The 25159-nt window shown below is 36.5% G+C and overlaps 2 protein-coding genes and 1 pseudogene across 2 annotated transcripts; all 3 read right to left on the reverse strand.

Moving 5' to 3' along the window:
- Positions 1-4946: 4946 nt before the first annotated feature.
- LOC148046094 (olfactory receptor 12D1-like) lies at positions 4947-5894 on the reverse strand. Its single transcript, XM_087714505.1, has one exon. The coding sequence runs from the start codon at positions 5892-5894 to the stop codon at positions 4947-4949; it is 948 nt and encodes a 315-aa protein (XP_087570631.1).
- Positions 5895-14381: 8487 nt separating this feature from the next.
- LOC106537649 (olfactory receptor 12D1-like) lies at positions 14382-15320 on the reverse strand. The gene has a single exon (XM_014051840.2). It carries the CDS (start codon positions 15318-15320, stop codon positions 14382-14384), a length of 939 nt encoding a protein of 312 aa, XP_013907315.2.
- Positions 15321-19122: 3802 nt separating this feature from the next.
- On the reverse strand, positions 19123-19995 carry LOC106537650 (olfactory receptor 12D1-like; annotated as a pseudogene).
- Between the last annotated feature and the right edge of the window lie 5164 nt (positions 19996-25159).

The following is a 25159-nucleotide window of genomic DNA, read 5'->3' on the forward strand; positions in this document are numbered from 1 at the left end:
GGTAAAATGAGGATTCAGATTGTTGTGGGCAATATGCTGACTCTATAAACTGCTTATAGAGGGCTGTAAAACACTGTGAAGCAGTATATGTCTGAATGCTATGCTTTGCTGTATCACAGATCTGACTTAATCAAATGGGGAAAAACATTCAATCTTATAGACTGAATAAATGCAACAGTAGCAGTAATGTAGAATAAATGTAGTCTTGTGTTGGATTTTCTTGGTGTTTTCAATATACCTTCTTCTTGCAGACATTTCATTACCAGCCTGGATACCATCATCAATGCCCTGACATGGGTAACATGTTTTATATATAGCTGCTTCTCCAAACAACCTTTTATGGATTTGAGCAGGATGTATTGATTGGGCTAATTCTTCTTCAGTTGGATATTCTATACCACCTGCTGCTTATTGTGGTGATTAGATACTAGTTCCTGCTTATCTCAATAGCATTTTCTAATGGTGGGAACGGCCACACAATTTTGCAAAAAATATCCATGCACTCAATCAACTACAGCACAACTGGCACAATTCAGATACCGAAACAATAAAAACAAAGAGCCAGTTTGGTGTAATAGATAGAGCACTAGGCTAGAAACCGGGAGATTGGGAGTTCCAACCCTGATGACTTCTGAGTTATAGCTAAGCTATGACACCTAGTATGCTGATCAATTGTTGAGAGCCTTGATTTGCACTGTGGTGGAGAATGAAGCCAACAGAACTGGTTGTTACACATTTATCACACTGACGATTCAAATATTACCATATATGTTATACATGAAAGTCATGATTAAGAAATTTTCAGTTTTAAATTTTGGCTTAATACAATCTTTTATTAACACAAAAGTTTTCAGAAAGAATACTTCATTTAATTTAAATTAAAAGTGCAAACTGCATCCAAAGTAGATTTCTGAAAACATTTGAAATAAAGTGCTATCAATTTGATAACTTCAGAAATAAATATATGCAATACATATACTTTAGCACATATGATATATATGGTTTAGTGATAATTTAGAGAATATTAAACATTTCATTTTAAATAGTGTACAATATAAATAGATTACCTTTGCTTCCAGAAGGAAAACCTCTAGTTTGGTTGCTTTGCAAAAAGTCTGAGTGGGATTTTTCTTCCATTGGATGCTTTTGAAATTTTATTCTGGATCAATAATATAAAATATAAACTGTACATATACATATATACATAGATGGGTATGAGATTCTGGTTTTGTTTTGGTCTGCATTTTTTCTTTACTTCCCCAACGGCAATATTATTTTTTTTATTACTCAAAAAATAATAGTACAGTCAGTACATCCCATATTAAAAGCAGTATAACAAAATATGTACAATTGTTTAAATGGGGTCATCATCTTTACAATTAAATGCAATCAATTTATCCATTGTTAAGCTATGTCAGAGAGGGATACATCACTATTAGTAAAGAAAGAATGCATTAAATAAATCATGAGGATAACACACTAAAATCAAAAATCTATTATTTCTCTAAGTTATTCTGATAGTTCATACCTTTAGAAAATTTCTTGACAAATCAAGAATGAAATTTTAAGATAGAGATTTTAATTATGTATACTTTGAGAAGCAGCAGATCAATTGAATTTATTTAGATGGTTTGCAAGAAATAAATTGTTGTCCCAGAATATATTTCAGTGATTTTCTAGATTTCATCATGTTTATAAAATATTATTGACTGCCACTAGAGAAAAGAAGGAGCAATCCAAAGAGTATTGTGCTCCTGGCTGAATAAATCTACTGAATTTAAAAACGTAAACTATTTGTTGTCCCAAAGGTGCTTTTTCAAGAGGCAGATGGACTTTCTATATTTTCTTTGAAGATGTTTTGCTATTCCTCCTTCTTCAGCTCTGACTGGTTGGTGGGGAATGGAAGGATTTATTCCACGCATCAGTTTGACTCAATATGTGAAAAGCATCTTGATTCCTAGGAAGTACTTCCAACAAGTACACATGGAGACAATTTCAGAACCATTCAATAGTAGCACAAGGAAAATCATTATTGTGTCTATGTGCTCCCTATTTCTTCAATGCTGGTCCACATAGTTGTAATCTATCACAGATGTGACATTATTTACCAAGTGTGAAATAATATTTGTTCATACAGATTGAGTTCTTGCAAATAGGTAGCACTAATGTAGAATGAATATAGCTTGGGATTTACCTTCTTCTAAGCCCATTCTTCTTGCCAACATTTTATTAACATTCTAGGTATTATTATCAGTGACTTGGCATGGGTAATGAGGGTGGTTGCCAAATATCCTTTTATGGATTTGGGTAGGATGTGTTAGTTCTTCTTTGACTGCTATACTATTATCTGGTTATTATTAGTGGTGATTAGAATCTAGGTCCTGCTTACCTCAATGCAGGGAATACCCACATATGTTTGCAAAAGAATAGATATCCACTTACCCAACTATAGCACAAATGGAACAATTCATACATAGTAACAACACGAGAGAGCTACTTTGGGGAGATGGTTAAAATGCCAGGTTAGAAACTGAGAGACCATGGTTTCTACACCCCCTCCCCTTTAGACATAAAGCCAGTTGGGTGATCTTGGGTCAATTATACTATCTTTCTCAGCCCTAGCAATGCCGAAGTATTTTTGCCAAGAAAACAGTATGGGTTTGTCCTGATAGTCACCAGAATTTTTTTAAAAAATACTGACTAGAAGGTACCAAATTTCAATCTACATTCACACTGAAAACACCAAGAGGACATTAATTTTAGCAGTATTTTGACATGGACAAGTGAGTGTGCTTGTTTTTTGTATATTGTCCTATCAGGCTTTTGTGGATTGTTGTTGTTGTTGTTGTTGTTGTTCTTCTTCTTCTTCTTCTTCTTCTTCTTCTTCTTCTTCTTCTTCTTCTTCCTCCTCCTCCTCTTCCTCTTCCTCTTCCTCCTCCTCCTCCTCCTCCTCCTCCACCTCCACCTCCTCCTCCTCTTCCTGTGTTGTTCTTGTGATCCCTAACCTATCCTAGGATGCTTGCTATTCATTTATCAGCACACCACTGGCTGGTTGCCACTCAGTCAAATTATTGGTATATATTCTACAGGAAGTTCATGGTTAAGAATTTTCCAGTTTTAAAAATGGCACATTTTCATGAAAAATTTGTCAAAAAGAATACCTTAGTACTTCATTTAAACTAGTACAAACTGCACTCAAAATCAGATATTTGTTTTCTTAATATTTCTAATACTTCAGAAAAGATACTTGCACATGGTGGAAAGAAATAATATATCAAATAAATCTGAGGATAACATACCCAAATCAAATATCTATTTTTCCTAGATAATCAGATAATTCATTTCTAAATTGATTACTGTGGCAAAATCTAAATACTTTTATAATTTGTTTTATTTCATTGGGTGATAAGGAATTATAATAGAAAAAGCCCAGGTATACCAGGCACCTGTCTTAGTCTGTCTATCTATGAGTGATTCTGTCTGTCTGTCTGTCTATCTATGGATGATTCTGATATAGGATATCATCACACTGATCTAAATATGCACTTCCTAGAGTCCAATCTAAAACTGATGGACTGAATGTTTTTAAAAATACTGACTAGAAGGTACCAAATTTCAATCTACATTCACACTGAAAACACCAAGAGGACATTAATTTTAGCAGTATTTTGACATGGACAAGTGAGTGTGCTTGTTTTTTGTATATTGTCCTATCAGGCTTTTGTGGATTGTTGTTGTTGTTGTTGTTGTTGTTCTTCTTCTTCTTCTTCTTCTTCCTCCTCCTCCTCCTCTTCCTCTTCCTCCTCCTCCTCCTCCTCCTCCTCCACCTCCACCTCCTCCTCCTCTTCCTGTGTTGTTCTTGTGATCCCTAACCTATCCTAGGATGCTTGCTATTCATTTATCAGCACACCACTGGCTGGTTGCCACTCAGTCAAATTATTGGTATATATTCTACAGGAAGTTCATGGTTAAGAATTTTCCAGTTTTAAAAATGGCACATTTTCATGAAAAATTTGTCAAAAAGAATACCTTAGTACTTCATTTAAACTAGTACAAACTGCACTCAAAATCAGATATTTGTTTTCTTAATATTTCTAATACTTCAGAAAAGATACTTGCACATGGTGGAAAGAAATAATATATCAAATAAATCTGAGGATAACATACCCAAATCAAATATCTATTTTTCCTAGATAATCAGATAATTCATTTCTAAATTGATTACTGTGGCAAAATCTAAATACTTTTATAATTTGTTTTATTTCATTGGGTGATAAGGAATTATAATAGAGAAAGCCCAGGTATACCAGGCACCTGTCTTAGTCTGTCTATCTATGAGTGATTCTGTCTGTCTGTCTGTCTATCTATGGATGATTCTGATATAGGATATCATCACACTGATCTAAATATGCACTTCCTAGAGTCCAATCTAAAACTGATGGACTGAATGTTCCTATCCATCCTAATATTTATAGATATTTTAAATTTACATTGATTAAATGTATATTAATGCAAAACCTGGAATTTATTGTTTATATTTTATATACTGCATGATTGCAGATAGGAGAACTTAACTTTAAAGATGAATGAAACATCCTGTTTTGAAATGGGAAAATATGAAATTGTAAATATTATAGATACGTTTCTTTTTCTTGTTGTATTTTTATATTTAAACCAAAGATATGGTTGTCCAAGTCTTAATGGACTTTAGTGGAAACACCAAAACTAGAATTTACAACAGAAAAAAATACATTTAACATACTTGCCATTTTAAAAAAAACATGTTGTAAAACATTAACTATATTATACATTTCATATACACTTTGAGAATTTATTTTCACCAAAATGTGTAAGTCTTTTTCCCAAAGAACTTTTCCAATAATATTTTAACCTCCTAATTTCCTAGTGTAGAGATAAGTGAGTTTAAAACTGGAGAGAGTGAGAGATCATTTTCTTTCACCAAAAGTGAACAGCTTTCTGCAAAAAATTACTTTCAATGTCATTTTAACTTCCTGGTTTCTCAGAGTATAAATTAGTGGATTCAAAACTGGAGTAACTGCACTATATATGAATGTTATTACCATGTCTCGTTGAGAGGAGGTACCCACAGTGGGAAGTATGTAGTTGAATAATACAGGAATGTAGAGTAAAGCCACCACAGTTAGGTGGGATCCACAGGTAAAGAAGGCTTTTTGCAAACTATACTGGGAATGTACTTTACAGAGAAGGAAAGTGATAATGTAGATATAGGAGATGAGTATAAAGATCAAGGGCCCTATAACAAGACAGCAGGTTACAATATTAAGGAGTATGAGGTTGAGGTATGTATTTCCACAGGCCAATTTTAACAAGGGTTTGATGTCACAGAGAAAGTGTTCAATTATATTTGGTCCATAGAAACAAAGATGAGCAGTCATGATTGCATGCATCAAGGCATGGGAAAAGGCAATAGACCAGGCAATTATTGTCATTATGATACATACATCTTTTTTCATGATGAGAATATAGCGCAAGGGGTTACATATTGCAACATAGCGGTCATAGGCCATGATTCCAAGAAGTATGACTTCAGTACCACCCATGAAGTAGAAGAAGAAGACCTGGACCATGCAGCAATTGAAGGAAATGGTTTGTAGTTCTATTAGAAATCCTTGTAGCATCTTTGGAACAGTTACTGTGGACTGAATGATATCAAGGCAGGAAAGATTTCCAAGGAAAAAATACATGGGGGTCTGAAGGCGAGGTTCAGCTAAAACTACAATTACAATAGCCCCATTCCCCACTAATGTGGCCAAGTATAACAAAAGAAAAATTCCAAATGCTACATACTGGAATTTTAAATCATTCTTTAGTCCCAACAAAATGAATTGTTCCACTTTGGATTGGTTCAACATAACTGAAAAGGAAGCATAAAGTAATAAATGTGGATGGAAACAAGAAGTATCAATTAATTTTCTTATGAATAGAAAGAGAGAAGCATATAAAAGTAGAGAAAGGGAGTAATAATAATGGAACATGACTAATATGATATGTCTGAGAAATAAAGAATAGAAAACAAGCTATTTATCTGAAGCAAAGCTCACTTTTCTCTATGGTAGGAATTTAGGCATAAGCATAAGTAATGTCAATAAAGGAGATTATTTGTAACTCAGGGTTGGAACTGAGGAATCCTTGGTGCTTTTTGAGTGTGATTGTTTTCTTGTAGATGTTTCATTACCTCAACTAGTTAACATAATCAGTGCTAATCTTGATGATTTCTAACATTAATAAAATTACTTATTTTGCAAAATGAATTGTTTTTAAGAAAAGAAAAAAAACCATGCTCAGAGAGCACCAGGAATGCTCCTAAAGTAATATCTTTATATCTCTAGTAATATGTAGAGGTCTACAGTGGCAAACAATATGCAGACATTATCAGTCCTTATTAATAAGAACTATAACTCCATAATACTGCTTGTCACTTATGACAATGAAGGATGATATTCTGAATTTAGTGCCCCTGAAAGATGTACATGTGCAAAATCACCAATCTCGCATTCTACCAAGTGGAGTTTCTTTCAATCTGAGATACTGATTATACAATGGGTACAAGATAACATGTTTTATATATAGCTGCTTCTCCAAACAACCTTTTATGGATTTGAGCAGGATGTATTGATTGGGCTAATTCTTCTTCAGTTGGATATGCTATACCACCTGCTGCTTATTGTGGTGATTAGATACTAGTTGCTGCGTATCTCAATAGCATTTTCTAATGGTGGGAACAGCCAGACAATTTTGCAAAAAGTATTCATGCACTCAATCAACTACAGCACAACTGGCACAATTCAGATACCGAAACAATAAAAACAAAGAGCCAGTTTGGTGTAATAGATAGAGCACTAGGCTAGAAACCAGGAGTTTGGGAGTTTCAACCCTGATGACTTCTTAGTTATAGCTAAGCTATGACACCTAGTATGCTGATCAATTGTTGAGAGCCTTGATTTGCACTGTGGTGGAGAATGAAGCCAACAGAACTGGTTGTTACACATTTATCACACTGATGATTCAAATATTACCATATATGTTATACATGAAAGTCATGATTAAGAAATTTTCAGTTTTAAATTTTGGCTTAATACAATCTTTTATTAACACAAAAGTTTTCAGAAAGAATACTTCATTTAATCTAAATTAAAAGTGCAAACTGCATTCAAAGTAGATTTCTGAAAACATTTGAAATAAAGTGCTATCAATTTGATAACTTCAGAAATAAATATATGCAATACATATACTTTAGCACGTATGATATATATGGTTTAGTGATAATTTAGATAATATTAAACATTTCATTTTAAATAGTGTACAATATAAATAGATTACCTTTGCTTCCAGAAGGAAAACCGCTAGTTTGGTTGCTTTGCAAAAAGTCTGAGTGGGATTTTTCTTCTATTGGATGCTTTTGAAATTTTATTCTGGATAAATAATATAAAATATAAACTGTACAGATACATATATACATAGACAGGTATGAGATTCTGGTTTTGTTTTGGTCTGCATTTTTTTCTTTACTTCTCCAAGGGCAATTGTTTAAATGGGGTCATCATCTTTACAATTAAATGCAATCAATTTATCCATTGTTAAGCTATATCAGAGAGGGATACATCACTATTAGTAAAGAAAGAATGCATTAAATAAATCATGAGGATAACACACTCAAATCAAAAATCTATTATTTCTCTAAGTTATTCTGATAGTTCATACCTTTAGAAAATTTCTTGTCAAATCAAGAATGAAATTTTAAGATAGAGATTTTAATTATGTATACTTTGAGAAGCAGCAGATCATTTGAGTTTATTTAGATGGGGGTTGCAAGAAATAAATTGTTGTCCCAGAATATATTTCAGTGATTTTCTATATTTCATCATGTTTATAAAATATTATTGACTGCCACTAGAGAAAAGAAGGAGCAATCCAAAGAGTATTGTGCTCCTGGCTGAATAAATCTACTGAATTTAAAAACGCAAACTATTTGTTGTCCCAAAGGTGCTTTTTCAAGAGGCAGATGGACTTTCTATTTTTTTTCTTTGAAGATGTTTTGCTTTTCTTCCTTCTTCAGCTCTGACTGGTTGGTGGGGAATGGAAGGATTTATTCCACGCATCAGTTTGACTCATTATGTCAAAAGCATCTAGAACAGGGTGTCAAACCAACATTGTCATAGTGGTGTCATGTGATATATTGGGACTTTTTTTCTAAAAGTTAGACAGGGGTGGGGCCAACATGTGACGTATCGGGCCCACCCATTGGGCTGTGACCTTTGATCTAGAAAATTTTAAGGCCTAATGATATGGTTTATCATACTGACCATGTTTTCATCCTCCGAACAATCTGTTTTAGACCCATTCCAGGCTTCAAGGATCACCACAGCACATCGCTGCTGGTTGCTGCCTCCATGCATCATGTTTTTGGCCTCCACATGTCCCATTTTTGGCCTCTGTGACTCAGGATTTTGGGTGGTTCCAGGTGGGTGATCACTGCAACCAATCCCCATTGCCTGGCACCACCAAAAAATGTGATGCGCAGAGGCAAGAAATGGAGTATACAGAGGTTGAAAACATGATTCATGGAGGCGGCAATCCATAGCGATGTTTATGGCGATCCCCACAGCCTTGAACAGGTCTAAAATGGAGTGTTCAGAGGCCAAAAATGTGACATAGAGGGGCCAAAAAGGCGATGTGCTATGGCAAACCCCACAGCCTGAAACAGATCTAAAACAGAATATGCAGAGGCTACAAACAGCCAAAGAGTGGAGGCCAGCATGTGGGCAGGGCTACATTCGGTGTATAAGATACACCCAAATGTTCACCCTCTTTTAGGGGGAAAGTGCATCTTATACTCCAAAAAATATGGTATGTAGAATTATTTAGAGTCATAATAAAAAAGTTATATAAATATTATTTGTTAGCAACAATGAACCTATCCTGTTCTTGTAATTTTATGTAAATACATAAAATTTATACTATATTTAATATAGATAATGGCTGAAAACTGGATAGAATGTAACTGAATTTCATTTGCAGAACATCCTATACTTTATGAACATGCTGCCATTGTAATAATACATAAGTTATGCATAATATAGTCAAACATGGAGAGACACTATAACCTGGATAGCATTAACTTTTTTATTTTATTCTTAAGCATATCACACAATTAAATTAAACCCTCCTGAATAAATTAACTGCTTGTAGTTAATTTACATTTGTGAAATATCTTGACTATTCATACCTTAAGAACATCTCCTTCCTGGCAAGAGTAAAATTTTCAAGCATAAGCAACAAGGTTAACAGGCCTAGAGTAGAATATATTTCCAGTCATTTCTGACTCTTCATATTTCGTTTTCAAAACATTATTGGCTGTTATGGGACGAAAGAAGGAGAAATCCTCGTAGCAATGTATCCATGTGGGGAAAATTCTATTGAATATAAAAACAGCTTGTTTCAGCAATTAATGCTATTTTAGTATATTTTTAATGACCAAGGTTATTTTTCAAGGTTTTTTTTAGTAGTGCCACATTTTTTTCTTATTGGCAATAAAAACAAATCAAAATACTTATTAAGAAAAAAAGGCTTAAAAATAGTAAAACAATCACTCTATTGAATCAAAAAGAAAAGATTGGAATGGAAAACACAAATCTATAAATTACTTTCAGCTTTCCAAGCAATTTTACAACACTTCTTGGATTGGGTAATGAAATAAAAATTATTAATATTTAGGAATTTTGTAAACTGGTTGACTCCATATTTACACTTAGGCTGATCAGCAGTTCGGATTTTTGTTAAAATGTGTGATGGGACAATGGAGCTAGCAGAATTGATCATTATTTATTTATTGGCACACCACTGGCTAGTTGCCACTCAGTTATAATATTGGTATATATGTTGTACAGGAAGAAAATGACTAACTAATTTTCAGATTTAAAATCTTTTTTATTAATGAAAAGAAAATATATTAGAAATAATACTTCATTTAGTCTAGATTAAACATGTAAAATGCATCCAAAAATAGATTTTATTCTGAAAACACTTCAGATCTTCAGTAAAGTACCACCAACTTTAGAAATAATGTGTAATATGCATAGTTTTACTACAAGAATAATCTAGTCCAGTGATGACTAACCTTTTTGTAGCTGCATGCCAAAAGTGTGCCCATGTGTTTGCACCCATAATGCAAGCACGACCTCCCCACATCCAGCCCACCCTTATCAGTGATGTGTTGTGAGGTTTATGGCTGGTGAGGCAAAAAGAAAAAACATAGTGCACTCCAAGACGCTTGAAAGTGGGCAAAAGATGCCCTGCCGCTATGTCCAACATAGAACGTGCTATGTCCGATGTAGAGGCAGGACACCTCTATGTCAGACATAGCGGCAGGGCATCCTGCCTCCATGGCAAACACAGCGCCAGGGCATCCAAAAGCCTTGCTGTTGTGTCTGACATAGTGATAGGATGCCTCTATGGTAGACACAGTGGCAAAAGCCCTGCTGCAGTGTCCGAAATAGAGGTGTCCCACCTCTATGGCGGACACAGCGTCGGGATGTCCAAAATCCCTGCTGCTGTGTCCGACATAGAGGCATCCCACCTCTATGGCGGACACAGTGCCGGGGCATCCAAAAGCCCTGCCACTATGCCCAAAATCCCTGCTGCTATGTCCAAAAGCCCTGCTGCTATGTCCAAAAGCCCTGCTGCTATGTCCAAAAGCCCTGCTGCTATGTCCAAAAGCCCTGCCGGTATGTCCGACATAAAAAAGTGTCAGCCCGCCAGCAGAGGCGGGTAAAACACACACACACACACACACACACACACACACACACACACATTACTTACAATAATACAATGTGTTGCGTCCTCTTGATGCAGCCGGCAGCCAAGCCACACTGTACAAGAGGCTGATTGGTCCTGGCACAGCTGCCGGCCAGTGGGAGAATTGTGGCCACCCCATTGGCTGCCCACCTGACAGCTATCAGTATAACTAGCAGTCAGGCAACGCTGTTCAGCGCGCGTGTACTGAACTTGCTGTTGTATTACCAGTTGTCAATAAAGGTTCCTGTTAATTACCTCAGCGCCTCCTCGTACATAAAACTTGCGGCGAAGGAGGGGGTCAGAGGAGGTGGATTGGGCAATGTCGGAAGTGGAGAGTGGCAACTCCAAGTCATCGACGAGGAAAACGCCGGAGGCCACAGACGAGGAAGGGTCGGACACCTGGGTGGGAAGCAGACAGCGGCTCAATGCGTCCGCGTGGCCCATATGCTTACCCGGCTGGTAGTTCAGCCAGTAAGAATAAGCGGTGAGGAATTTGGAACATCGGGACATACAGGGTGACAGGATGGGGGGGTGGCGCGATCCCCTGCTAGAATGCCGAGAAGGGGTTTGTGGTCCATAAGGAGGGTGAACGGGTGGCCATAGAGGTAGTGATGAAACCTCTTCACTTCAGCTATGGCTGCCAAAGCCTCCTTGTCCAGGTGGCTGTAGTTCCGTTCAGTCCTGGACAAGATGCACGAATAGAAGGTTATGGGGGCTTCCGACCTGTCCAGGAAAGAGTGGCTTAAAATGGCCCCCATGCCATAGGAGGACGCGTCACAGGCCAGCAGGAGGGGCAAGTGCTCATCGTACTGAGCGAGAATGGGGGCTGCTGTCAACAGGTGTTTGACAGCTGCAAGCGCATGTGCCTCGAAGCTAGTCCAGACCCGGGGGGGGCGGAAGAATCTAACAAGCGGTGAATGGGCTCCACCACCGATGCCTTGTGCGGAATGAAGACAGCATAGAAATTAAGCAGCCCCCAAAATGCCTGAAGCTCCACCTTGTTGGAGGGGGTGGGGGCATTGGTGATGGCTTCCACTTTGGCGGGAGAGGGGTGGATGCCAAGGGCATCCACACGGAAACCCAGGACATCAATGGAGGACATCCCAAGTTGGCATTTGGAGCACTTCAGGTGGAGACATGAAGCGTGGAACCTGGACAAGACAGTCCTGAGGGTGGAGATGAGTCCTGATTGGTCTGGGGCAGAAATCAGGACATCATTGAAATATGGCATCACGCCAGGGATGCCATGGAGCAGACGCTCCATGAGTCCCTGGAAGAGACCGGGAGCAACGCTGATGCCAAATTGTAGGCGCTTGCAGCAAAACGCGTCCCAGTGCATGACAATGGTCTGGGCAATGGCAGTGATGTCGTCCACGGGCAGTTGCTGATACGCTTGGGCCGGGTCCAACTTGGCAAAGATCTTGCCCTGACCCAAGGAATGCAGCACATGCTGGACGACGGGCACCGGGTAGGGGTGGGCCTGCAGCACCTTGTTGACTGTATTTTTGTAGCCAGCGCAGACCCTCAGGGAGCCACCTGACTTCAGTGGCAGGACAATAGGGGTCTCCCAAGGGACATGATCTACTGGCTCTAGAATGCCCTGGGAGATGAATTTGTCCAATTTGGCAAAGACTTTAGGTCGCAGCGCCAAGGGCACCCTGCAAGCCTTGAGTCGAATGGGCACCACCAATACCTGCAGAATTCCATAACACAAAGAAAAAAAAGGTCAAATAAAAATTCTAAAAATAAAATTTCCAATCAAACATATATTTGTCTTAGATATTTAGACAGTTCATATCAGAAAAACATATATTTCTCAGTTTGAAGTTATGCTACTTTGAAAAGCAGGAGAGCCACTCTGTGTATTTAGAGGGGTTGTAAGAAATAAACTGTTAAATATATTCTCAGTAATTTCCTAGATTTCATCGCAAAACATAATTGGTAGCAAATGGAAAAAAGAAAATGTAATCCATAGAGTATCATGCTCCTTTGTAGAGAACTCTACCAAATTTCAGAATGTAAACTATTTGGTCTATCAAATGATATTTAAGTATGCTTTAATAGGTAAGATTAATTTTTTCAAGGCAGTGTAATAATATCGCAAAACTCATCCTGACTAATCATCAAAACAAATCAGTCTGCTACGATTTATTTAAAGATAGATCAAAACAATACATTAAAAAAACTCATTCTCTCTGTCTGTCCCTCTCCCCCTTTCTTCTGTGTATACATAAAAGCAATTTAGTAAAATATTCCATTATAATAAAAAGTAAATAGAGTTCATGTTGCATATTCAAATTATTCACTAATTTCATTTTTTTATACAAAGTAGATCCAATATCTTCCAACATTGATTGTAATGGGCAAAAGAAAAAAAGTACTGTCACTATTTTATTTCACTGACTGTATGATAACAATATAAATTCTGATTGTGCTCAACCCATTCATTATTTATGATTTAAACATAGCATGCTTAAAGTAAGAAGGAGTTTACTTTAAAATATGAATGAAATATTCTGCTTTGAAATGGGAGAATATGTAAGAGTAACCATTATAGAGGTTTTTTTTTTGCAGTATATTGATATTCAAAAGCTTGTCAAAATGAATGTATTTCAGTAAAAACCATCAGCAATTAATAGCCAAACAAAAAAAAATACATATTTAAATATTTGCCATCAAAATGTACTAAAAATTAAATAGATTATGTCCTTTATCATTAATTTCTTGAGTATGTCCATCTCAAATCAATATATTAGGTAATGTTTTTATTAAATACCACAGAATTGTCCCTATGTACTGAAGTTTTATTTCTGACATGTAGGAAACAGACATATTTTGATGTACAATAGCATTTTTAGACATATATAATAATGTAAACTTAGAAAAGGTACCTAAAATACTTGCCTGTACTTTAGATAATCCTTGAATGATTGCATTAAAAAAGAACTTCAAAATATGAATAATTATTTTAAAATGGAAGAACAGAAAGATATAAACAACTCAGTATTTCCTCTTCCACATATGATAATTTTTCAAATTACTTTTCATTATCACTAAATGTTTAGTGATAATGAAAGAAAAAAAATCACAAATATGATATCCTTCACAAGGCAAACTTGATTTCAAGAGTTTGGGATCCCAACCTAATCTAACTTTCCTGAGTTGATAGAAATATATACATAACAAAATATTTTTGGAGGAAAGATTCTATTATTGTTGACCTTTAATTGGTTTGAGAAACCAGAATGGATGACCAAGTCCATCCTCATTCATGAAATCTCAATGAAAGTGAATCTTCAGTAAAACTTGAGCTACTTGTTTTCTTGTTTCTTACTTAAAAACAGATTATTTTAGGCACAATATACATGGAAAACATCATGTAAAATTAATATATTTATTATTTAATAATATTATAATGTATTGAATGAAATTCTTACATGTGTATGTACAAAAAGCTTTTTTAAATGTCAGCTCTGCGAGAAATATATGGTACACTTATGAAATTATCTCTTTAGATAGGAATATATTTCCAATATTTCCTTTCACCAAAATGTGTAAGACTTTTTGCCAAAAAACTTTTTCATCCCAACTTTAACCTCCTGGTTTCTCAGGGTATATATAAGTGGGTTCAAAACTGGAGTAATTGTGCTATAAAGGAGGGTTACTATCATATCTCGCTGAGAGGAGGTACCCACAGTGGGAAGCATGTAATTGAATAATACAGGAATGTAGAGTAAAGCCACCACAGTTAGGTGGGATCCACAGGTAAAGAAGGCTTTTTGCAAACTATGCTGGGAATGTACTTTACAGAGAAGGAAAGTGATAATGTAGAGATAGGAGAGTAGTATAAAGATAAAGGGGCCCATAACAACACAGCTGGTTACAATACTAAGGAGCATGAGGTTGAGGTGTGTGCTTCCACAAGCCAGTTTCAACAATGGCTTGATGTCACAGACAAAATGTTCAATTAGATTTGGCCCACAGAAGGGAAGATGAGCCATCGCCACTGCATGCATCAATGCATGGAAAAAACCAGTCAATAAAGTGGCAGTTGCCATTAAAACACAACACTCTTTTCTCATGGTAACAGTATAACGCAGTGGGTTGCATATTGCAACATAGCGGTCATAGGCCATGATTCCAAGGAGAATTCCTTCACTACTACCCAAGAAATATAAGAAGAATAGCTGAACCATGCAGCCATTGAAGGAAATTGTTTGTGGTTCTGTTAGAAATCCAGACAACATCTTTGGAATAGTTATTGTGGAGTGAAAAATATCAAGGCAGGAGAGATTTCCAAGAAAAAAATACATGGGGCTGTGAAGGCGAGGTTCAGCTAAAACTACAATCACAATAGCCCCATTCCCCACTAATGTGGCCATATAGAGTAGGAGGAAAATGGCAAAGAATATATACTGAAGCTCCAAATCATTGTTCAGGCCCAAGAAGATGAATTCTTCCACTTCTGTATGGTTCTTCATTGCTAAAACAAATAGATGAAAATGTGACAAGAAATAACTATTCAAGATTTGAAAATGATTTTGCAAGTAAGAAAAGCAGGCGTTGTTAAAAGTAAGAAGAAAATGATCATAGAAATTGCTTAAAAAAGATATAGACATAATAAATAAGGGATAGGTTAAATAACTCTTCACTTTAGGCAAAACATAGTTCTCACTGTGGTAGAAATTAAGGAAAAGATCATTAGGATTTCAATAAATGAGGAATTTTTTAACGCAAATATATTTTGAGATCTCCAATGCTTAATAAAAACATTCTTAGTAATTATATCATTTTTTTTCATTATTTCATATAGTTCATATATATAAAGTTGATTGTTACCATTGAAGGAAAAAGGTTTCCTGAATTTACTGTCTTGAGTTTAAAACAGGTAACTAACTTAATTCCAATATATTTTATTATCTTTTCTCAACTTTTTTCCCATTTCCTTTCCTTTCCTTTTATTTCATTATTTCATTTCAAATTTGCCTCAAAGTGTTTGCCATGAAATGAATGAATGTCTCTTAGGTATCTTCAGTTTGCACAATAGGGAGAGATGTTTTCTTGTTTTCAGCTGCTAGAAATAATGCAAGAGTCTTGGAAACTACTAGTATTGCATTCAGACAAATTGACCTGCTATATTAGGAAAGAAACTGCAAGGAGAAACAAACCAGAATATGAAGTTGACATTGAACTAACTTTGTTTAGACTACCCTGCTTTATTAAAATTGTGAAATGTTACAAAATGTTTTACATGGGGAGGAATTAATTAATATATTTCCATCTTTAGTCTTTGATCATGAATATAAATACATATTTATATGTATTTACCTATGGTAAAGTTGGAAACAACATCCAAAAATAAATTGTAACTTAACGTCTTTCAGAGAACATCCCAGATTTCTCAGTAAACTATGTCACCTGGTAACTACAGAAATAGATGGTGACATCTATAATTTAAAGTTAAGAGATAACCTGGACAATATTAAACTTTCTTTTTTCTAAAGCAAAATTCTTAGAAGTTTTAACTTCTCGAAAAGGAGTTGTATCCATATAAAACATTTCAGGAAGATTTTTGTTTCCATGGTTTTTCTTTTTTTTGAAATCCTAGTTTGGACCAATCAACAAATAAATCATAAATGCATAGTCTAGATTAATATGTGTTGGGTTTGAGGGGTCTGTTATCATACTGAGCATTCCATTTCTTCCTTTTAGGTACTTCAGTGAAATTAACAGTTGCTGAGCTATAAAGGATACCTGCATGTTTCCATGGTGAATAGAAAGAATGGATTCAATAAAAAAAATCCTCTCAATAAAATGCCCAAAGTAATATCAATTTGATTATTTCATTTCAAATTCTTCCACTTCTGGAAAAACATACCTTAAGTACAGTACATTTTTGTAATTTTTTTTATCAAGTACATACCTTAAGAGAGTATCTGTTTCCCAATTACTATGAAAATTAAAGATAAGTAGAGTTTGAGAAGCAGAAGATCAACATTGTGCAGTTGATCTTGTGCAAGAAAGAAACTTTTAAAATATAATACATCAGTAATGATTTGTTTCTTTACAGCACATTTACAATTTTTTTCTTGGTTTCCACTGGGGAATAAAAGGAAGAATTCATGATGCATAATCATCTATGGGAATATACCCACTGACTTTAAGAACGTAAACATTATCTTCACCAATTTCTGTATTTTTAATGAACATTTTTTCTCTCTGTAAGGATATAGCAAAATTCTCTGTGTGTGTGTGTGTGTGTGTGTGTGTGTGTGTGTGTGTGTACAGTTCTGGAGAACCAGTAACAGACATTTTGAATAATTCATAGAACCAGCAAATACCACCTCTGGCTGGCCCCACCCCCATCATCCTCTGCCTCCCAAGTCCCAGCTGATTGGGAGGAAATGGGGATTTTGCAGTAACCTTCCCCTGGAGTGGGGTGGGAATGGATATTTTACAGTATCCTTTCCCTGCCATGCCCACCAAACCATGTCCACCAAGCCACACCCACAGAATTGGTAGCCCAAAAAAAAATGAGTCCTAGTATTGGTGTGTATGTATATATGTATATATATATATAGAATGTATGTGTGTGTGTGTATGTATATATGGAGTGTGTGTGTGTGTGTGTGTGTATGTGTGTGTGTAATGTATGTGTGTACATATCTATTCTCTACTGTTCAATCTTAAGGGAAAAGTTAATTTTCTAAGACAGACCAGATTCTGTTTGTGTTTGTTTGTTTCAGGATCACAATGTGCACACATGTTGTATCCTATATGCCTTCTATAACATTTTTGTAGATTTTTATATCAAGACATGAACCACGTTCTACGACGAATTAGATCCCACAGATTAGGCCTCCTCCGAATACCATCTGCTAGCCAATGTCGACTGTCAACCCCTCAGGGGAGGGCCTTCTCTGTGGCTGCTCTGGCCCTCTGGAACGATCTCCCCGTGGAGATTCATACCCTCACCACCCTTCAGGCTTTCCGCAAAGCTATCAGCCCCACTTGAATTGTTGCGACTGTTGCGTTGTTTTTTATCTGTTTTTTGTATTTGTTTTTGTCTTTGTTTGTTGTTGTATTCCCCCCCCCTTGTTTGTAGGCCGCCCTGAGTCCCTCGGGAATAGTTACCTGTTGGTTAACCAAGTCTAGGGACACATTGTCTCAGTATCTAAGATGTTGAGCTGGTCGATCAGAAAGGTCGGCTGTTTGGCAGTTCAAATCCCTAGTGCTGCATAAAAGGGTGAGCTCCCGTTACTTGGAACCACCATTGGTTGGAAGGTAACAGCATTCCATGAGCCTTCAGTGTTTAGTCATGCCGGCCACATGACCATGGAGATGTGTAGTTTTGATGGCCAGATTGCAATATTTCAATATTTTTTCTTCAACTCTGCCATCTCCTAGTACAGTGGCCCTCAACAACTGTGATATCTGGTGTGTTGTGTTTCAAATGATGATCCATCATCATCATCATCATCATCATCATCATCATCATCATCATCATCATCATCTTGTATATTTTATTGATTTTATTATGTTGCCTTATAATAAATGAGTGGCTATATATTTGAAGTACTTCAAAGCACATGAGGGTAGAACAAGAAGCAATGGATAGAAATTAATCCAGTAAAGAATCAACCTAGAACTAAGGAAAAATTTCCTAATAATTAGAACAATTAATCAGTGGAATGAGTTGCCTCCAGAATTTGTGAGTGCTCCAACACTGGAGAATTTAAAGAACTGATTGGACAATGATTTGAAATAGTATATGATTTCCTTCTCAAGGATTGGACAAGAAGAGTTGGATTAGAAGGTATCCAAGGTCCCTTCAAACTCTGTTATTTGATCATTTATTTATTTCTCAGTTTTATTATTTTTATAAATAACTGACACAACACAAGACTCTTTCCTTTGTCTATTTTCCCAAAAATAACTCCATGAGGTGAATTGGGATGAGGGAGATTGATTAGCCCACCTGGCTTTCATGCTTTAAGGTAAGGGTGGAATTCACACTCTTGTTTCTAGCCTATGCCTTAACTGCTGGATCAAACTTGGTCTATAGATATAAATAGAAGAAATAGATAGATAGATAGATAGATAGATAGATAGATAGATAGATAGATAGATAGATAGATAGATAGATAGATAGATGAAATGAATGAATGAATGAAGTACAAACATATCAAGTACTGATGTGTCCCCATTATAAAATGGGTTATTTTTCCCAGGATATCTTTTTACCAAAGTCTTTTTTTCCCCAATAATTTTTTCATTATCATTTTAACCTTCTGGTTTCTCAGTGTATAGATAAATGGATTCAAAACTGGGGTAAATGCACTATAAAGGACTGTTATTATCACATCACGTTGTAGGAAGAATGGAATTAAATAATACAGGAACATACAGTAAAGCAACCACAGTCATATGGGACCCACAAGTGGAGAAGGCCTTTTGCCAACCCCTCCTGGATTTAACTCTTAAAAGAAGGAAACTAATAATATAGAGGTAAGAAATAAGTATGAAGATAAAAGGGCCCATAACAAAACAGGTAGTCCCAATAGTGAGCATTATGAGGTTAAGGTGTATGTTGCCACAGGCCAATTTTAGCAAAGGCTTGATGTCACAGACAAAGTGTTCAATTTGATTTGGTCCACAGAAGGGTAGATGAGCAGTCATCACTGCATGCATCAAGGCTTGAGAAAAGCTGGAAGACCAAGCAGTTGCTACCATTAGAACACAGATCTCTTTTTTCATGATGAGACTATAGCGCAAGGGATTGCATATTGCAACAAAGCGGTCATAGGCCATGATTGCAAGAAGAATGCCTTCAGTACCACCCATGAAGTAGAAGAAGAAGAGCTGGACCATACAGCCATTGAAAGAGATTGATTGATACTTTATTAGAAATCCTTGTAGCATCTTTGGAACAGTTACTGTGGAGAGAATGATGTCAAGGCAGGAAAGATTTCCAAGGAAAAAGTACATGGGACCATGAAGCTGGGGTTCAGTTAAGACCACAATGACAATAGTTCCATTTCCCACTAATGTGGCCATATACAACAGCAGAAAAATTGCAAATATTATATATTGAAGATCCAAATCAATGTTCAAACCCAGCAAGATGAATTGTTCAACCTTCGTTTGATTCTTCATTACTAAAAAAAGGAAGAAGAAAGTCATAGATATGTAGAGAGATAAACCTTCAGTGTTAATATATGCTGTACCTGAATGAAGAATAAATCAATTACCTGTAATATATCACTCAAAGCCAAGATTGCCAAAGAAAAGCTTTCATACTTTGACTATGCAATGTGTGTTGACCAATTGACAAAGTCAATCATGCTGAGAGTGATTAGTGGAAAAAGAAAAAAAAGGCTACTCTAATACCTGATGAATGGACACTATAAAGGATAACACTGGGATACAATACAGAAGTGCATGGAGAGTGCTGATCCAGAGTGAGTGATGGTTGGACATGACTGAATGGCTAACAATGATGATGATCAGTAATACAATTAAAAAAGGCAGCTAAGAAGCAAAAGCCACATATAAGGACAGTGTAATAGATCTAGCAATCTAAAATTTAAGTAAAAAGAGTTTAATTAAATGTAATAAAACAGGAGGTAAAATAGCAGTAAACTACACTAACATAAAAGGGGGGGGGAGCATGTCATAATGTCATCATTCCAAAATTAGAATATCTTAGTCCTTTTTATCAAAAGAGACGATGGAGATGGGTTCATTTTGACCATAAGGACAGCTTCTCTCCATGAATGGAATCTTACTGAACATCCCATATAATACTGGCAAGGTAAAGCATTGAAATAAGCCAAGAAAAATGTTTTGCAGTATACAATGCAAATAAGATTAAGTAAGTAGTTGTAAATGTAAAAGACTTCTAATTAAAAGCTGACTATATTGTTCAGATCTATCCACTGAGCAGTATGAAAAACTTTTACATGGATTTTGTAGTTCTCTCTAAACCTAAGAACAGCAATGAGTAGATAGGAAGGCAGCTATAACAAAAGTGATTTGAGGTTTTCTCTCTATGTTTGTTTCTACATTGCTGGGGAAAAAAACATCTAGGGGTGTTAGTGTAGCCAATATTTCACTAGAAATCAGAAATATGAGCCAATAAGCAAATAAACAAATTCTGATCTTACCTCCAGTGGAATCCAGTATGTTTAAACACTTTAAACACAGAATGGGATGCAGAGTCAAACAAAAGCCAATAACATCTGAAAACTTTGAGTCATGTGTATGCATACATCATTTGAAATGTAGTTTTAATTTTGAAAAATGTGATGATGACAGGTATGCATCTGTCCATTATGGAGAACAAAATGCTCTATGCTTGGAGCTATTGCTGTTGTTAATGAAATGGCTATATTTGCTTGAAAATAAAGAAATGATGACTAGGGCAAAGAGGTTAAAAATGTGGCAGGAGAATGATAATGGAAATTGACGATACTTAAGAAACAATTTAAAAAAAAAGTATCTGAAGCAAAACTCAGTTATCACAGTGGTGGAAATTAAGAATTAATTTGGTACTTTCTTAATATTGGCTACACTAACACCCCTAGATGGGTTTTTTCCCCCAGAAATGTAGAAACAAACATAGAGAGAAAACCTCAAATCACCTTTGTTATGAAGAAATGTGATACATGTAACTAACTAAATCAAGTCATAATTTCAAACAGAATTGTTTAGAGACCTATAATAATAAAGCTATGTAAGGATTGTTAATTTTGTTATTTTTTCCTGGCATTTTATGTACATATATAAAAGGTACACTACATTTAACTTCAGTTGAAGCCAAAAATGGCATCCAATATAGACTGTAAGTGATTCATTCAGAGAATATCATATACCTTTATGAACATGCTGCCATTGTACTTATACAGAAATAGTTTAGAATTAACAGTCTACTCTAACATGGAGAGATATTGTATCATAATCATTATTATTATCACTATTATTATTACTATTATAATTATTATTACACAGAAATAGATATTTAAATCCTGAAATGGGCTTCTGACTCAACAGTTTTAGAGACAGTCTCAGGAAAAAATTTCTCTCAGATTCTTTTGAAATCTTAGTTCATTCCAGCCAACAAATATGTCAATATGTCTATAAAATTGATATATATTTGCCATATTCCTGATATATATGGCTTTTCCTGGATGTATTAATTTTTAAAATATCTCAAAAAAGTTACTTGCACAGTTACACAAGATGAAAAGAAAGAACTGATCAAAGAGAATCCCCATGAATAAATTAATTGCTTTCAGTTAATTTACATTTGTTTAATAGTCAGACTATTCATCATACCTTAAGAATATTTTCTCCCTGTCAAGAATAAAAACTAAGGAAAAAACCAAACAACAGGTGTTCAACCGTGTGTATTTAAATGGGATGCAAAAATAAAGCCCTACAGCAGAATATATTCCCAGTGATTTTTGGATCTTCACCAGATATTTAGGTTTCAAAGCATTATTGGCTGCCATGGGAGTAAAGAAGGAACAATCCTTGAAGCAATGTATTCATGTGGGAAAAATCTAGTGAATTCAAGAATGTAAACAACTTGTTCTACAAGTTGATGCTATTTTAGCATTTTATATTTAATGTTCAAGGTTATTTTTCCAAAGCCTTGAAATACGTCATAGCCTGGCTCCCAAAATATACATGAACATTAATGGGATTACTAGACAAAGGTGTAGAATCCTGAACAGCAGTCAGATTTCACATGCTGCAATGCATGCCAAATTTTTATTTTCTTTATGTTCCTTTTTTATGTAAGTCGTATCTAACAACTTTTAATAATTATTACAGTGGCACAAAATGTGTGTGTGTGTGTGTGTGTGTGTGCGCGTGCGCATCCCCCTGCTCAATCAAGAGGCCCTATGCCATTTCAGATAAATAGCTATCCAGTTTCTTCTGAAAAGTCCAAATGATGGAGCAGCACAACATCTGAATGCAAACAAGTCTGATGGGCACAGTTCAACTTTTAGCTGAAGTACTTCGGGGCGGGGAGGGGGGAGAAAACTTTTTAGTCAACACCCTGTCCTTCCTGCTGCAATACAATAGCAGCTGGGAGGAAGTGTTAAATGTAATCATTCCCCCAACCCAGAAAGCAGCACAGATGACCATGAGGCAACAGGAAAGGAAGAGATTGTTGGACCCCGGCAGTGAGCTGACCCAATAACAAAAAAGAGAATGCAATCCTATCCCTGGTTCAAAGACCATGGGGGAAAGCTGACACTGAGAGAGGGACTAGCATGGAAAGAAGACAAATCTTATGTCCCTAGAACGCTATGAAGTCACGACACCAAGCAAGCTGGCCAATTTAGGTTTTTAAAGACTCTATACTTAGTGAAGAGACAATTTTGGTGGCCAGGAATTAAAAAGAACATAGAAAGCTATGTGAAGAGTTGCACTATGTGTGTGGTGATGAAGAAAAGGCCAGAGAAGAGCCCAGGGCTGGTGCAACAAGTGGCAGAGCTGAGCCAGCTATGGGAGGAAATACGGATGTTATAGTTGACCTCCCAAAAAGTGGGGGGAACTCTGTAATCTGGATGGTGGTAGACCTCTTTTCCGAACAAGCTCACTTCATAGCCTATCTGAGCCTCCCATCTCCCCAAGATTGGCCAAGCTGTTCCTGAAGCAAATCTATCAACTGCATGGGATGCCAAAGAGAATCATCTTAGATCATGGGGCCCAATTCCCTGCCATGCTTTGGAGAGAGTTTATAAATTTGATAGGATCATCCCAAGGGTTTAGTTCTGCATTTCATCCGAGTATGAACGAAGCTTCAGAACAAGCAAACACAATGATAGAGCAGTACTTGAGATGCTATGTCAACTACCAGCAGTCTAACTGGGCAGATCTCCTGCTGTTTGCCAAGGTTTCATCATCTTATAATGATGCTGTACATAGCAGCATGAGCCTCATCTCACTCAAAGTTGGGGATGGAATTTATCCCCATGTCAGAATCTCCTCAGAAACCCCTCTCCTTGGTGAGCTTAACAGAATGTGTGGGTTCTTTGCAGAGTGCATGGGGAACTGTAAAACAAGTGCTAATCTAAGCAATAGAGACTCATAGAGTACCTGAAGCTGAAGATGCCATACCAAAAGCTGCCATACCAAAAATTCTAGGGCTTTTTCTCATAGTAAAAATCATAAACCCAGTGACTATTAACCCACTTAAAACTGCCATGCCTACTGGGAAAAGCATCCTGTGTTCCATTGCAGTTTCCTTAAGCTGGTCAGAATTGAGGCCAATACCCAGGATAGCTCCAGGTCCAATCATAGTAGAAGGGGAGACATATTCCATGTTGTACAATGGCAAACTTCAATACTTAGTGCAGTGGAAGGGATATCCAATGTAAGAAGCTAGATGGGTGAAAGTGCAGAATATAATGGCAGATCAATTTATCAATTCATGAGAAATACCCCCAGAAACCCAAAGGGCCTCCCTGGGGAGATAGGGGACTCTGGTTTTTATTAATCTGTGTGTTTGCTTGATGTTTTCCAGGTACTTCTCACTTTCTAGAGGATCGAACTGTCAACTTTTAAATGAATGAGGCCTGATGCAGCCATCTTTCCACTTCTCAGCTTGCCACATTGTATGGTGGGCGAGGCACTTTGGAATGTCAGACCAGACAATAACAACTGATCATCCCATAGAATCCAAGATCATCCCAATAGGTGCTGGCCAGGGACTAGAAGGAGTTGCCAAGGAAATACCAAAAAACCTAATTGGATAATGTGACCTGTGAAAATAAGGGAGGGAATTATCTACTTTTTAAATTATACTGAAACCTTGGGCAATTCTTAAAGTAGGTTTTGTTTTCATTTGTGCCAAAATTCTGTACAAAATGAAATAAAATATTTTAAGTCTCGGAATGCTGAATTGGTTGGGTTCATTGGTCAGAACCTTGACAGGTTAATTGCTCTCACTGTCAAGAAATTTCTCCTTAGTTTAGTCTAAAGCAGCATCATTTGAAATATACCTTTCTTTTCAGAGCCAGTTAGGTGTGGTGGTTAAGGCCCCAGGGTAGAAAGCAGGAGACAATGAGTTCTACTGCAATGCGCTCTACATGGGGCAGCCTTTGAAGAGTATTCAGAGACTTCAACTCGTCCAGAATGCAGCCGTGCAAGCTATTGTGGGTGCACCTCGGTACACCCACGTTACACCTATCCTCCGCGAGCTGCACTGGCTACCGATTGGTCTCTGGATACACTTCAAAGTGCTAGTCGTAACTTATAAAGCCCTTCATGGTATTGGACCTGGGTACTTGAGAGACCGCCTGCT

The sequence above is a fragment of the Thamnophis sirtalis genome, unplaced genomic scaffold (assembly GCF_051295495.1).
Source record: "Thamnophis sirtalis isolate CommonGarterSnake01/CBP01778 unplaced genomic scaffold, rThaSir2_p1.2 scaffold_4, whole genome shotgun sequence".
NCBI lineage: Eukaryota > Metazoa > Chordata > Lepidosauria > Squamata > Natricidae > Thamnophis > Thamnophis sirtalis.